The sequence below is a fragment of the Hypomesus transpacificus genome, chromosome 11 (genome assembly GCF_021917145.1).
Source record: "Hypomesus transpacificus isolate Combined female chromosome 11, fHypTra1, whole genome shotgun sequence".
NCBI lineage: Eukaryota > Metazoa > Chordata > Actinopteri > Osmeriformes > Osmeridae > Hypomesus > Hypomesus transpacificus.
Window position 1 is genome coordinate 1274120 of NC_061070.1, and position 14659 is coordinate 1288778.

Consider the following 14659-nt stretch of genomic DNA (forward strand, 5'->3'; position numbering starts at 1 on the left):
TAATGGTTGCATACAGTTCCCGCAGTATTGCGCCAAATTCAGATTTTGCAATGGTTTTTAGATTGATCTGGATCTTCCGTTCACTTAGCCATGTTTTAAAACAGTTAATGGCCCACGACGTTTGCTTCACCGTATTAGCTTCATGTCGGCTCCCTTCAATTGAGTCCAGATCATCTGCGCTGAAGGAGACACACCTGGACACAGATGCACTCTCCTCCTGCTTGAATGTGTTAGGCCTATCTTGTTTCTCGTCATCAGACGATTCATAGTTTAAATCAAACGTTATTTTGGGAAAATGTATCTCCATATTTGTTTTCCGATAGGCGTACTACTCACTTTTTGGAATTATAAGAACTTAGAATTAACGGTTATTGCTTAATTGTATCAACGCGCTATAGAATGTTTCATCGCGGAGTGATTTATTATTAGCTGTGAAAAGTCTGAGTTGGGATGTCCAGGGGTATTCCGACTCATGGAATGTCTCTCGTCTATTCAAAAACAGCTAAATAGATATGGCTTAGATAGAACCCAATTGTTTTATAATTACATTTAGTTATTTAGCAGACGCCCGTATCCAGAGTGACTTACAGTAAGTACAGGGATATGCTACATTTCAATTTTTGTACATGAGCAGCACCAAATGTAAGCTATGCTTTTAAATCTATGCAATCTTCATAAATAATAAGTAGCCATTTTTTATATAAAATATACAGAAATATCAGTTGTAAAAATTGCAGTTAATAAACGGACCCATCTGCAACCGATGCAAGCAAACACACCCTACAATTTCCCCAGAAATGGTACCCTCTCTAGTTGCAAATGCTTTTGTTAATTGCATTAGTTCAATCGCAGTAGCCGACTGCACTCCGTTGGATTATAAAAACGACAGCTGCCAAATATGAACTTTGCAGAGTTATTTTGCACTGGCACTGCACTTCAGTGGATCTCAATCCTACCTGTCAGGAAGATCCTACCAAGTCTCCTGGGGAGGCAAAGTGTCGGCCCCCCGCCAGCTCCCTGCTGGTGTCCCACAGGGCTCCGTCCTTGGACCCCTCCTCTTCTCCCTGTACACCACCTCGCTTGGACCAATCATCACCTCCCATGGCTTCTCCTACCACTGCTACACTGATGACACGCAGCTGTACCTGTCGTTCCCCCCGACTGATCCGGGGATCTCAGCTAGGATTGAGGCCTGCCTCAAAGACATCTCCGCCTGGATGACCAAGCACCACCTCCAGCTGAACCTCGCAAAACAGAACTCCTCATCATCCCGGCCAAACCCTCCATCTCCCACGATCTCTTATTCACCCAGGGATCGGCTACGGTGACCCCTTCATCCTCGGCCAGGAACCTTGGGGTGCCCATGGATGACAAGCTTTCCCTCACTGCCCACATTGCTGCGGTCTATCCGGAAGATCAGGAGATACTTGTCTGAGCATTCCACCCAGCTGCTAGTCCAAGCACTTGTCCTCTCAAAGTTGGACTACTGCAACTCGCTGCTCGCCGGTCTCCCAGCATGCGCAACCCGCCCTCTCCAGAGGATTCAGAACGCGGTGGCCCGTCGGGTCTTCAATCTACCCAGACGCTCCCATGTTACCCCGCTTCCCATCACGGCCCGTATCAGATTCAAGACTCTGGTACTGACCTTCCGAGCGGTGAACGGGACTGCACCCGACTACATCAAATCTCTTCTCCAGCGTTACACCCCCACCCGCCACCTACGGTCTTCTTCTGACAACCGTCTGGTGGTCCCACAGCTCAAGAGTGCCCGGTCCCAACACAAGCTCTTCTCCTGTCTGGCCCCCCAGTGGTGGAATCAGCTCCCCGCCTCCATCAGGGACACTGACTGTCTCCCCACCTTCAAGAAAAGGCTCAAGACGCACTTGTTCCGGGAGTACAACGGCACTTAGGAATGCTTGGCTGTACCTGATGTTAGTTTCCTCCAGGTTCACAATGACTCTTATTGAGAGACTTGTTGCTCTTGTTGGTTAGTTATAACGGATTTAAACTTTTGTACTCGCTGTGAAATATTTTACTGTTGATTGTTCTTCTACAGGTACACTCTTGCACTTTTTGGGTTTCATGTTGTTTAATTGTAACTTGTTTAACTGCATGCTCTTATATGGTTCTTACCTTTGGCACTTATTTGGTTTTTCACAATGTATGCTTCATGTTTGGCTGCTTGCAATGTTTGAGGCTACCTCGTTGTTATGATCAGTGACCTATGCTCTTTTGTAAAGCTCTCTCTTGGAAGTCGCTTTGGTTAAAAGCGTCCGCTAAATGCATAAATGTAAATGTTATTTTACATTTTAGACATCCTCAGAAGAGGGTGCCGAGTACATGCAGCAAGTTCGGTGTGAATCCATCAGAAATTTGCTGAGATACAACCCAACTTTCTGTTTGGCGGCTTACCTGCACATTTTTATTGGCTGTACCGGGCAAACGGTTTCCAAAATCAAAAAACCACGTGATAGTTTTTGTGAGGCTTGGTCTGAAGATAATCTCTGCCAAATTTGGTGAAGATTGGACACACTTTGTAGGAGGAGTAGAGAAAAAAATAATCTGTAATTCTAAATGGGGGTCGCATCAATTCGGCTGGTGTCACGCGTTACCATCTGTCACACACGGGATCACCCAAGATGTCATGAGACAATAGGTGCGTTCGGCTTCATGCAGCGTTGGGGTCATCTGCAGCCCGGCTGACTTGAAGAAGCCAATGGCATCCTCAGATTCAAGTCAGCCAGCTTGTCGGCGCCGCCGGCCCTGCATGCAGTCGAACACACCTAAAGGAATCTCTTAATAAAGGCAAACACTTCAAAGGTTCTTGGCCAAAACAAGTTTTTGCTTCCTGTGGCCACTCTCAGTGGTCACATGACACCAAATTGTTTGGACATCCTCAGGAGAGGGTTCAGAGTCAACATACCATGTTTGGCAGCAATGAGGTGGCCAAGCAATCAAAGGACGCAGAAAACATTTTATACATCCTCAGAAGAGGTTACCGAGTACACACAGCAAGTTTGGTGTGAATCCATCAAAGATTTGCTGAGATACGACCAGGGCCTGACATTAAAAATTTTGGTTTTCCCAAGTTACTAGCCAATCTGCAATTTCCCTAGCCACAATTTTGTTATTGGGAAATTAAGTTTTATTTTATTAAAGTTTACTACGGTTTGCTGACATTTTCTTGAAGAACTAGATTTACAATCCGTTCAAATGGCCATTTTAAACACCCAAAACCAAGACAACATCAAATGTGTGTGTCGCCAAATCTTCAGCTCTTATAAGTGTGTAAAGCTCCTTTTATATGAAAATATGCCAACGATTAAGACAAAGACAAAAACAGTATCTCATTGGATATAACAGGGTGTAAAGATGTATTGAAAATATATGAACTAAACTGAATTTCTTTTTCTCCAGTTAAATATTTATAAACACAATTATTTTACTCTCTTTATTTTCGGTTACTTTAATAATTTTTTTATTTGTATTTTTGTGCTGCCAGTTAAACGCGTTATTAACGGCGTTAACGCAAACCCAAATTGACGGCGTACATTTTTTTATCGCGCAATTAACGCTCTTTTTGACCTAGCAAACTTTGTAGTTTTTTTCACATTCTGTTGCAACAACCACTGACGTTATAAAAAATACAATACCACCCCGGATCTAGCTAGACCGGAAATTAAACAACAGGCACGCCACACACACTTGTTTGGGCTTGCGAGCCGGCTAAAGAGTCGTAGCAGAGCCCGTTTATGGATATTAGACATTCTCTGGTAGTAGGCTAACGTTGCGTTTTAAGTTGATTGCCAGCGCCAGACACCGAAATGGATGCCAATAAGATTCTGAATGGAAAGTTTACTTTTAAAAGGTTGACAAATGGTTCCATTGACAAGACCAAAGTGATCAGTGTGTTCTGTCGTTGTGAACTGAGCTATCGTCGCAGCACGTCGTGGAGTCTAAAATACAATTTTGATGGCCAAGCACACAGCTGATGCGAATCCTCCGCCCGCTCGTCAAAGCCAGGCGATTGCAATGTTGTTTTCAATTTAAAAAAAACATTTGCACAAAGCAATCCGAACCACTTTTCCATGTCGATAAGAGCATTAAAATTTGAAAAAAGAATGGATGAAAAAGAAATCAAGGGACATTTATAATAGATAAAAATGTGCGATTAATTGAGATTAATCGCGAGTTAACTATGACATTAATGCGATTAATCGCTATTAAATATTTTAATCGTTTGACAGCTCAAAATTTTTTGTCTGCCCTGCCGGTTTTCCTACATCTGTTATGTAGCCTACCGCCACATCCTTGCCTTGCACTGAGCAGGGTCCTCAAGTTTGATCAAAAGCCCCACGAGACGAGCTTTTGCGTGTGTTCGCACGTCTATGTTGCTTAGCAACGAACGTACAGTGGCCGAGACAGTTTAACACAGGGGGAAACGATACGTGCTGGTTGAAATGCGTGCGTCTCACGGTCAATGCGTGAGGCTTGAGAGCCCTGCAATGAGTTTATTATTTTGTTTTGATAAGACTACAATAAAAAATCTTATAGCGAGAGATAGAATTCCACCTGCCAAAGTGGCTAGTAAGAGTGACTGCTTTACCCGCCACAGCCAAATTCTACCCGCATTTGGCGGGTGGTCGGGGGCCAATGTCATGCCCTGGATACGACCCAACTTCCTGTTTACTGGCTTAACGGCACATTTAGATTGGATGTACCGGAAAAACTGTTTCGAAAAGAGGTTCCCGTGTCGAGATACCAAGTTTGTAAAGAAACATTTTCGCTTCTTGGCCACCAAAAAATCACAAATGAGGATTAATGTGAACACATCTTTGCCTTGAGAGCCATGTAAAGAGATATTAATGATCTTGCTGCTGTTGTTTATTGCTTCTTTTATTTACTATCTTTAAATTATTATGTTCTTAAACACCCAACCCTCAATTCACACCTCACCCAACCCTCACCTCACTCAACCCTCATCTCACACCTCCCCCTCACATCTCACCTCAATCAACCCTCACCTCACACCTCATCCCAACCCTCACCTTACCTCGTCCCAACCATCACCCTCAGCCTCAACCAACCCAACTCTCCCCTCACCTCATTCCAACCCTCAGCCTCACCTTCATCTCATTCCAACCCTCACGTCATCCCAACCCTCATCTCATCCCAACTCTCAACCTCCCTCAGCCTCACCCAGCCCAACTCTCCCCCCTCACCTCATCCCAACCCTCAGCCTCACCTCATCCCAACCCTCACCCGGCCCAACTCTCACCTCATCCCAACCCTCACTTCATCCCAACCATCATCCTCACCTCATCCCAACCCTCACCTGATCCCAACCCTCACCTCATCCTAAACATCATCCTCACCTCATCCCAACCCTCACATCACCTCATCCCAACCCTCACCCGCAAATCTCACTCAACCCTTACATCACCCACACCCTCACCCCTACTCTCATCCCAATCGTCAATCCCACACCAACCATAATCTTCACCCTATCCTTCTCCATCACCTCACCCCAACCATTTCTCAAACCCTCTCCCTAACCCTGAATACAACCCTATCCCCAACTCCTCCACACTCCTCCGTAGCCCTCAGCTGCTTGCTGGGTTAAAAATACACCTCACAGGACCTCTAAATAGAAAATCCCTGAAATCCGGGAGATTGTATAGCATTTGAGGATGTCCGGAAGCTGCAATTGAAATGTGGGAGATTTCCGGAACTTCCGTGAGACTCGGGATGTCTGCACCTCACAATTTTAATACACCTCACAATATCAATACACCTCACAGGATATCATCAAAAAGTTCTTAGAAGGTTTCACTGCTTCATCATGTCAATCCTATGCACGAATACCACAATATAACTGGCTGTTCATGTGATGACAGTTTTGCATACTTACAGATACGTCTTCTGATAGGCCATTGGTAATCTCCGTTGCAACAGCACTGTCATCCACACGTACGCTCCCCCTAGTCACAAATTGGACCACAGAGGAGCTGTCCTGTAGAGAGAAGCACGTCATATACCTGCTAGCTAGCTAGTCCTGTAGAGAAGCACGTCATACACCTGCTAGCTAGCTAGCGTTCCAGAACTGCCCGTCTTTTAGCCATCAACAAGCTGTCTCAGTCTCTGCTTTCAATCATTTTCATGAGAAAAGGAGAGCCCCACATGCTGCAAGGGCTTACACCACAGTTATCCCACCCGTTTTCATAGACCACAGGCACAGTGAGTAAAAGATAATAACAGAAATGTTTTGAGTTGAGGTGATAGCTGATTGTTTTGAAGAGGAGGACATAGCAGTCAACTGCATGCACATCACAACTAGGACACCTTTTTCAATACCAGTTCAGTAGCTCCAAAAACATTTAATCAGAAGGGAAGAATCTGAAGGGATTTTATTCGCCATGAGTGTTTGCAGAAACAAGGAATTTACTTTGGCAGGGAGGTGCATACATTAAACATATAGGAATGAGGGTGGCTAGATCCCAATATTTCCGAAGACACCTTAAACTGGTGACTGGCACTTTGAATTAATCACATGGAGGATGTATAAACGTGGAAACATTTTCCTTTCTAAGCAATATCAGTCTAGTGTATTGCAGGCCAAATCATCACTTGCACTTAGAGATTCATGTTGTTTAATTGTAACTTGCTTAACTACATGCTCTTATGGTTCTTCCCTTTGGCACTTATTTTTGGGTTGTTCACAATGTGTGCTTCTTGTTTTGGCTACCCGCAATGCTTTGGGGCTATCTTGTTGTTATTATCAGTGACCTATGCACTTTGTAAAGCTCTCTCTTGGAAGTCGCTTTGGATAAAAGCGTCTGCTAAATGAATAAATGTAAATGTATTGTCTCGATGCCTGATAGTGTTAGGAGAGGACTACTGTACACCCCTGATAGGAGCTTGTTCACCTATATTCTCTAAGTCATGTTCCATGCAATCCCTTATGAGTGTGTAGAGGACAAAGCAATGTCTCAGTATGAAGAAACAGCTGTATTATAGATCATCCTAGAGGTTTGTCAGAGTGATAGAGCTCACCCTCTTCAGAATCTCCACGTTTAGCAGCATCTTCATGTCCACACTTAGCGCTTCCTCCTTGGCCTGGGAGCCCAGACGACAGGATATCGTCAGACAGGCCCTGCCTGGACGATCACAGTCCTGGGGGGAAAGAGGGAGGGGGTGGGATGGGAAGGAGGGAGGGGAGTGGGCAGGGATGGATGAAGAGGAGTGGGTAGGCGAGTGGAGGGGGAGGGGAGGAGGCAGGGGAAAGGAGGGAGTGGAGGGGAGGGAGGGGTGGTGCAGCGGAAGAGCGGGGGTGGGGGAGGTGAGAGGACAGCAAGGGAGGGAAAGGGGGAGGGAGGCAGGGAGGAAAAGCGAGTTAGGAGGGGGAGACTGAGCAAAAGGAGGGGTAAACAATGTGTAGATGTTAGAGCATGTGTGTGTGTATTCACCAGGACCCTGCGTCCAGACTTGGTGAAGAAGGAGAAAATGGTGTGGAAGACACTCTCTCTGTCTCTGGGCAGGAAGCATGGGTTAGGGTTCCTGTGCACAGAACAGTTACCTCTCCCATCAGACACCTGGAGGGCAGGAGAGGTGGGAGGGGAGGAGTAGAGGAAAGGAGAGGAGGGATGGAAGAGGAGTAGCGGAGAAAGAGTATCAGTATCAGGTCTATCACAGTACCAGGTCCATCACAGTATCAGGTCTATCACAGTATCAGGTCCATCACAGTACCAGGTCCATCACAGTACCAGGTCCATCACAGTATCAGGTCCATCACAGTGTCAGGTCCATCACAGTACCAGGTCCATCACAGCACCAGGTCCATCACAGTGCCAGGTCCATCACAGTATCAGGTCTATCACAGTACCAGGTCCATCACAGTACCAGGTCCATCACAGTATCAGGTCCATCACAGTACCAGGTCCATCACAGTATCAGGTCCATCACAGTGTCAGGTCCATCACAGTACCAGGTCCATCACAGTATCAGGTCCATCACAGTACCAGGTCCATCACAGCACCAGGTCCATCACAGTATCAGGTCCATCACAGTATCAGGTCTATCACAGCACCAGGTCCATCACAGTACCAGGTCCATCACAGTATCAGGTCCATCACAGTACCAGGTCCATCACAGTACCAGGTCTATCACAGTACCAGGTCCATCACAGTACCAGGTCTATCACAGTATCAAGTCCATCACAGTACCAGGTGGCAGCAGAGAACCCCTCCCTGACAGGGTCCCATACAGAGACCTGCCCCCCAGCCCTGGCCGCAGATAGGAGTTTTGCTTACTACCAAAAGTTCTGAGGGTAGAAAGAAAAATGATTGGTTACAGATTCAACCAATGAAATTAAAGGAGAGGCGGGCTCAAGACATTTGAATTGTGGAGGAAATCGTCAAGAGGTTAGGAATTGTGTTTAAGTGAATATTTTGTTAAAGTTCAACAAACTCTGACGTTTACAAAGATAATTGGCAAACATTAATTCACAGAACTAATAATCATCTTATCGTATGCATTATTATTTGAGTCCATCAGTCGCACCAAATCTACTCATGGTGTAACGTTAAATAGGGTAAAACATGCTTTGTTAGCCCGCTTCCTATAAAGCTATTATGCTAAGACATAATGCTCTCGAACTTCTTCATATTTATACAACTTATTAATCTCCTGCTCTAGCGCTGCAAGATAGCGATATGCTATTTTTAGTCAACTAGCGCTGCTCTCAGGGCAGGAGTGCGCAATAGGTTTGTTTCCTTTCGTTTGTTTACTTTCTTTAACTTTCGCCTTATCCCAAGCCAAATATTCTCCATTAACCTGGAAAAGTAAAAGAAAAGAAGTAAAAGGTTCAAAATTTAAGTTATGCATACAAGGATACATGTCCTTAATACTTTGTACAGAACAATAACACTAACAAAATATTAACCTATTGCGCACACCTACCCTGAAAGCAGCATAGTTTGAACCTATGGCGTACTCCTGCCCTGAGAGCAGCATAGTTTGAACCTATGGCGCACTCCTGCCCCGAGAGCAGCATAGTTTGAACCTATGGCGCACTCCTGCCCTGAGAGCAGCATAGTTTGAACCTATGGCGCACTCCTGCCCTGAGAGCAGCATAGTTTGAACCTATGGCGCACTCCTGCCCTGAAAGCAGCATAGTTTGAACCTATGGCGCACTCCTGCCCTGAGAGCAGCATAGTTTGAACCTATGGCGCACTCCTGCCCTTAGAGCAGCATAGTTCGAGAGCATTATGTCGTCGCATAATAGCTTAATAGGAAGCGGGCTAACAAAGCATGTTTTATCCTATTTGAACGTTACACCATGAGCAGATTTGGTGCGACTGATGGAGTCAAATCAAAATGCATACGATAAGATGATTATTAGTTCTGTGAATTAATGTTTGCCAATTATCTTTGTAAACGTCAGAGTTTGTTGAATTTTAACAAAATATTCACTTAAACACAATTCCTAACGTCTTGACGATTTTCTCCACAATTCAAACGTCTTGAGCCCACCTCTCCTTCAATTTCATTTGTTGAATCTGTAACTAATCATTTTCCTTTCTGCCCTCAGAACATTTTTGAGTAAGCAAAACTCCTATCTGCGCCTCAACCCCCCAGACCTGGCCCCCAGACTGGGCCCCCAGACCTGGCCCCCCAGACCTGGCCCCCAGACCGGGCCCCCCAGACCTGGCCCCCAGACCTGGCCCCCAGACCTGGCCCCCAGACCTGGCTCCCAGACTGGGCCCCCAGACCTGGCCCCCAGACCTGGCCCCCCAGACCTGGCCCCCAGACCGGGCCCCCCAGACCTGGCCCCCAGACCTGGCCCCCAGACCTGGCTCCCAGACTGGGCCCCCAGACCTGGCCCCCAGACCTGGCCCCCAGACTGGGCCCCCAGACCTGGCCCCCCAGACCTGGCCCCCAGACCTGGTTCCCAGACCTGGACAGAGGGATGAATAGATGGATGGATGAAAGTATATGGACTGTGGTCCCACCTGAGTGTCAACAATGTGGAACATCTCGGCTCCACTCCCAGATAACCTGCTGGGGATCCTGATGTCTACCATGGAGCCAGGTAACCTGCTGGGACCGCTGTTTATCACCTGGGGGCGGAGGGAGGGGGAGGGAGAGGGGAAAGAGGGGGAGGGACAGGTGGAGGGAGAGGTAGGGTGAGGTGGAGGGAGGGTGAGGGGCAGAGAGAGGTGGAGGGAGAGGTGGAAAGATGGGTAGGGATTATAGTATATGGGATAGGGTTAGGGTTAACCCTAGTTTAGTATAAAGTACAGGATGTAGTATGCAAGTTGGTACCTGGAAGGTGAGGTTGAGAGGTATAGTATGTATTATATCATACAGGACGTAGTATGTAAGTGAGTACCTGGAAGGTGAGGTTGACAGGCTGGAAGTTGCACTCCAGGTCCTGCAGCTGAATGAAGCGAGACTCATCGATGGAATTACCATACGTACCGTAAACAAATGAGCTGGGGGTCACCACCCTGGCAGACACAAAAGACAGACAGGTCAGCCAGACAGGCAGTTAGGCTTGCTTGCAAGGCAGGCAGGCATGGTCTCCCATGTCTCCACTCCAAAACATAAAAACCCTTTCCCCTATCCCCTCCTCCTCACCCCTCCTCTCATTTCCTTTCTTCTCTTCTCCTCCGTTCTCCTCTTCTCTCCTTTCCTCCTCTCCTTTTCATTCTATTCATCTCTGACATTTTTGGGTAAAGAGCTGCCAAGATGATAAGTTCCAAACTAACAACAGTAATTGTGTTCCTGACCCCCATCCTCCGTATTCATCCTTCTCTCCGTCCCTCTATATCTCCTGCCTGCAATTTCTCACTCAGCCTATCCTTATTCCTCCTCTCCTCCCTCCAGACAAAACACATCTGGGCACAGAACACAATCACCTTCCTTAACTTTGTGTCCTTTTACCAGACACACGCATGAGACACACACACACATACCCAAGTACACACACACCCATGCAGACACGTAAACACAACACACACCTCCCTTACCCAGTGATAGTTGTGTCCACCTCGTGTACCAGTGGTACAGACAGATGCAGTGTGTTGTCCTGAAGCTTGTGTTCTGGGTTTGCACTGTAGGCAGGAATCATACACAGAAAATGTATTTTGCATTTATCAGAAGTAACATGAAATGAGTGTGAAGAACAGAGTTCTGACAGTATAGATATTTTCATACTACACTCTCCTCAGGACACATGTATTAACAGGTGTAAGTTACCTTTTGGCCTGAACTATGAACTGCAGGGTTTCATTCTGCCCTGACAGCCGACTGCTGTCAAAGATCACTGCAAGATGATACTGAGGAGGGGAGGAAAGAGCAGGGAGAGGAGGGGAGGAGGAGGTAAGGAGAGGTGGAGAGAGCAGGAAGAGGAGGGGAGGAGAAGGTGAAAGCAGGGAGAGGAGGGTAGGAGGAGGTGAGGAGGAGGAGAAAGGAGGAGAGGAGGGGAGGAAGAGGTTAGGAGAGAAGGAGAGAGGAGGGAGGGGAGGAGGAGGTGAGGAGTAGTGTGGAGGATGAGAAGAGGGGGACAGAGCAGGGAGAGGAGGGGGTGAGGAGAGGAAGAGAAGAGGAGTAGAGTGGAGGAGGAGAAAGGAGGAGAGGAGGGGAGGAAGAGGTGAGGAGGAGAGAGGAGGGAGAGGAGGAGGAGGAGAAGAGGAGTAGAGTGGAGGAGAGAGGAGGAGGAGAGAGGAGGAGAGAGCAGGGAGAGGAGGGGAGGAGGTGAAAAGAAGAGGTGAAGAGTGGAGGAGGAGACAGGAGGAGGAGATAGCAGGGAGAGGAGGTGAGGAGAGGAGGAGAAGAGGAGTAGAGTGGAGGAGGAGAGAAGAGGAGAAGAGGAGTAGAGTGGAGGAGGAGAGAGGAGGAGAGAGCAGGGAGAGGAGGGGAGGAGGAACATAATAATGTGTGGGTTGCTGTGGTTACCTTGGGCTACAGGTGTAATATAGGTTAACATCCCATAATAATGTGTGGATTGCCGTGGCTACCTTGGTCTGTGCTCTCATGAAGGGGAATCCCACGCTGCATTTGAGAAAATCCAACTCAACCAGATCACAGGAAATTCCCTTCTCCTCCTGGAGGACACAAACAGAGGTCAGACACACACACTCACATGTCAGACACACACAAACACACAGTGGTCAGACACACACACACAGGTCAGACACACACACAGAGGTCAGACACACACATAGAGGTCAGACAAACACATACACAGACACACACACACACAGTTCAGTCAGACACACAAACACACACACACAAAGGTCAGACACACACATACACGCCCACAGAAGTCAGACACACACACACACAAACAGGTCAGACACACACACACGCACAGGTTAGACACACACACACACACAGTTCAAACACACACACACACGCAGAGGTGAAGAGTGAGGGAATGAGAGGAGGAGGGAAGGAGAAGAGGAGGATATGAGAAGGAGAGGAGAGGAGGGAAGGAGATGAGAAGGATATGAGGAGGAGAGGAGAGGAGGGAAGGATATGAGGAGGAGAGGAGAGGAGGGAAAGAGATGAGGAGGATATGAGGAGGAGAGGAGGGAAGGAGATGAGAAGATTATGAGGAGAAGAGGGAAGGAGATGAGAAGGATATGAGGAGGAGAGGAGAGGAGGGAAGGAGATGAGGAGGATATGAGGAGGAGAGGAGAGGAGGGAAGGAGATGAGAAGGATATGAGGAGGAGAGGAGGGAAGGAGATGAGGAGGGAAGGAGAGGAGATGAGGAGGAAAGGAGGAGGGAATGAGAGGAGAGGAGGAGGGAAGGAGATGAGGAGAGGACGAGGAGAGGAGGGAAGGAGATGAGGAGGATATGAGGAGGAGAGGAGAGAAGGAGATGAGGAGGATATGAGGAGGAGAGGAGAGAAGGGAAGGAGATGAGGAGGATATGAGGAGGAGAGGAGAGGAGGGAAGGAGATGAGGAGGATTTGAGGAGGAGAGGAGGGAAGGAGAGGAGATGAGGAGGAAAGGAGAGGAGGAGGGAAGGAGAGGAGGATGGTGTGTTTGGAAGCTTGTCTAAACAGTGGTGAGCTTCTCCATCTGCCCTATCTAAACACTTCCTCCCCACGCTGGGAAACAGGAGGAGGGGTGACGAAGAGTGGGGGGGGGACATCAAGAGGCTCTGTGGCTGAAAGGGAGTGTATGGTAGGGGTGGTGTGTTGTAGGGGTGGTGTGTTTCAGGGCTGCTGTGTGAGGGCTGGTGTGTGGTAGGGTTGGTGTGTGGTAGGGTTGGTGTGTATGAGGTTGGTGTGTGTTAGGGGAGTGGTGTGTGGTAGGGGGTGGTGTGTGGTAGGGTTGGGAAGAACATTCTATTTCCTGTTCTTCCTGGAGCAGCTTCCTGTCCTGGTGCTCCCCAGGGAGGGGACGGGCCATCCTGTTTACCCATCATACACCCACACATGCTCTATCCTATACTCTCTCCCACTATCTCTCTACCTCTTTCAATCTATCTCTCATTCTCTCTATTTCTAATCTCATATTTACTCCACATCTCTTCTATCCACACCTCCTCTATCCTCCCGTCTTCACTTCCTCACCTCCTCTTTCCTCACCTCTTTATTCTCACCTCCTCCCCTCCTCTATCCTCACCTCCTCTCCTCCTCACCTGAGGCCACAACTTCAAGGTCCAGCATATCTCTAAATCACATGCTTATGAATCCTCCCTCCCTCTTTTTCATTCCATCCCTCCCGTCTCCCTCGGTCCTTCCCTCTCTCTTCTCCCTTCCTCCCTCCTTCTCTCCCTTTCTCCCCCGTGTCCCAGAGGTAATCCCTGCACCACTACTCTCCATTAGTTGGCAGTGTAAATAAACTCAGTCTCCCTCCCCTACTCTCTCCTAATCTTATTAAGCAATAATAACCCACCCACTGTGTTACCCATACTCCTGTGTGTGTGTGTGGGGGCGATGGCAGAGGGCGCTCTGGGGAGCGACAGACAGCACCCCAGACAGCCCCCCCAGGCGGCCCGCCAAGACAACTGGGGCTGCAAGGCCAACAGACAGGCAGAAGAGCTTGATGTGAACCAGGAGGGAGAGATGTGAACCAGGAACATATGTGAACCAGGAGGGAGAGATGTGAACCAGGAGGGAGAGATGTGAACCAGGAGGGAGAGATGTGAACCAGGAGGGAGAGATGTGAACTAGGAGGAGATGTGAACCAGGAGGGAGAGATGTGAACCAGGAGGGAGAGATGTGAACCAGGAGGAGATGTGAACCAGGAGAGAGAAATGTGAATCAGGAGGGAGAGATGTGTGTACAGGTGTGTGTATGTATGTGCATGTATGAGTGTGTGTATGTGTGTCTGTGGTGTATGTGTGTGTTTGTGGGCGTGTGTGCGTTTGTGTGTGTGTGTATGTGTGTACGTGGGTGTATGTGTGTGTGTGTGTATGGGTGTGTGTGTCTGTAGGTTTACGGTTGACCCTGTAGCATCAACACACCTCCAACCTAACGACCAGCGCCGGGGGAGAACACTGTCTGTCCTCGCTTCCTCTTTTTTATATTCCTCCTTTCCTGTCATTTCTACCGCACCCTGTTCTCAGGTCCTTTGGCAACAGGAGCGTTTTCTGGGTTGTCAGGTTTGCTAGGTTAAAACAACACTCACCCTACCAAAACA

The 14659-nt window shown here is 47.9% G+C and overlaps 1 protein-coding gene across 1 annotated transcript in view; it reads right to left on the minus strand.

The window, feature by feature from the left end:
- Positions 1–14659, minus strand: part of itga9 (integrin, alpha 9) — an 88409-nt gene that overhangs the window by 9472 nt on the left and 64278 nt on the right. Inside the window, 8 exon segments of the mRNA XM_047029110.1 lie at positions 5912–6013; positions 7054–7173; positions 7467–7592; positions 10011–10118; positions 10391–10508; positions 11031–11114; positions 11260–11339; positions 12021–12107. Of these exon segments, the coding sequence (XP_046885066.1) occupies positions 5912–6013; positions 7054–7173; positions 7467–7592; positions 10011–10118; positions 10391–10508; positions 11031–11114; positions 11260–11339; positions 12021–12107 (825 nt within the window).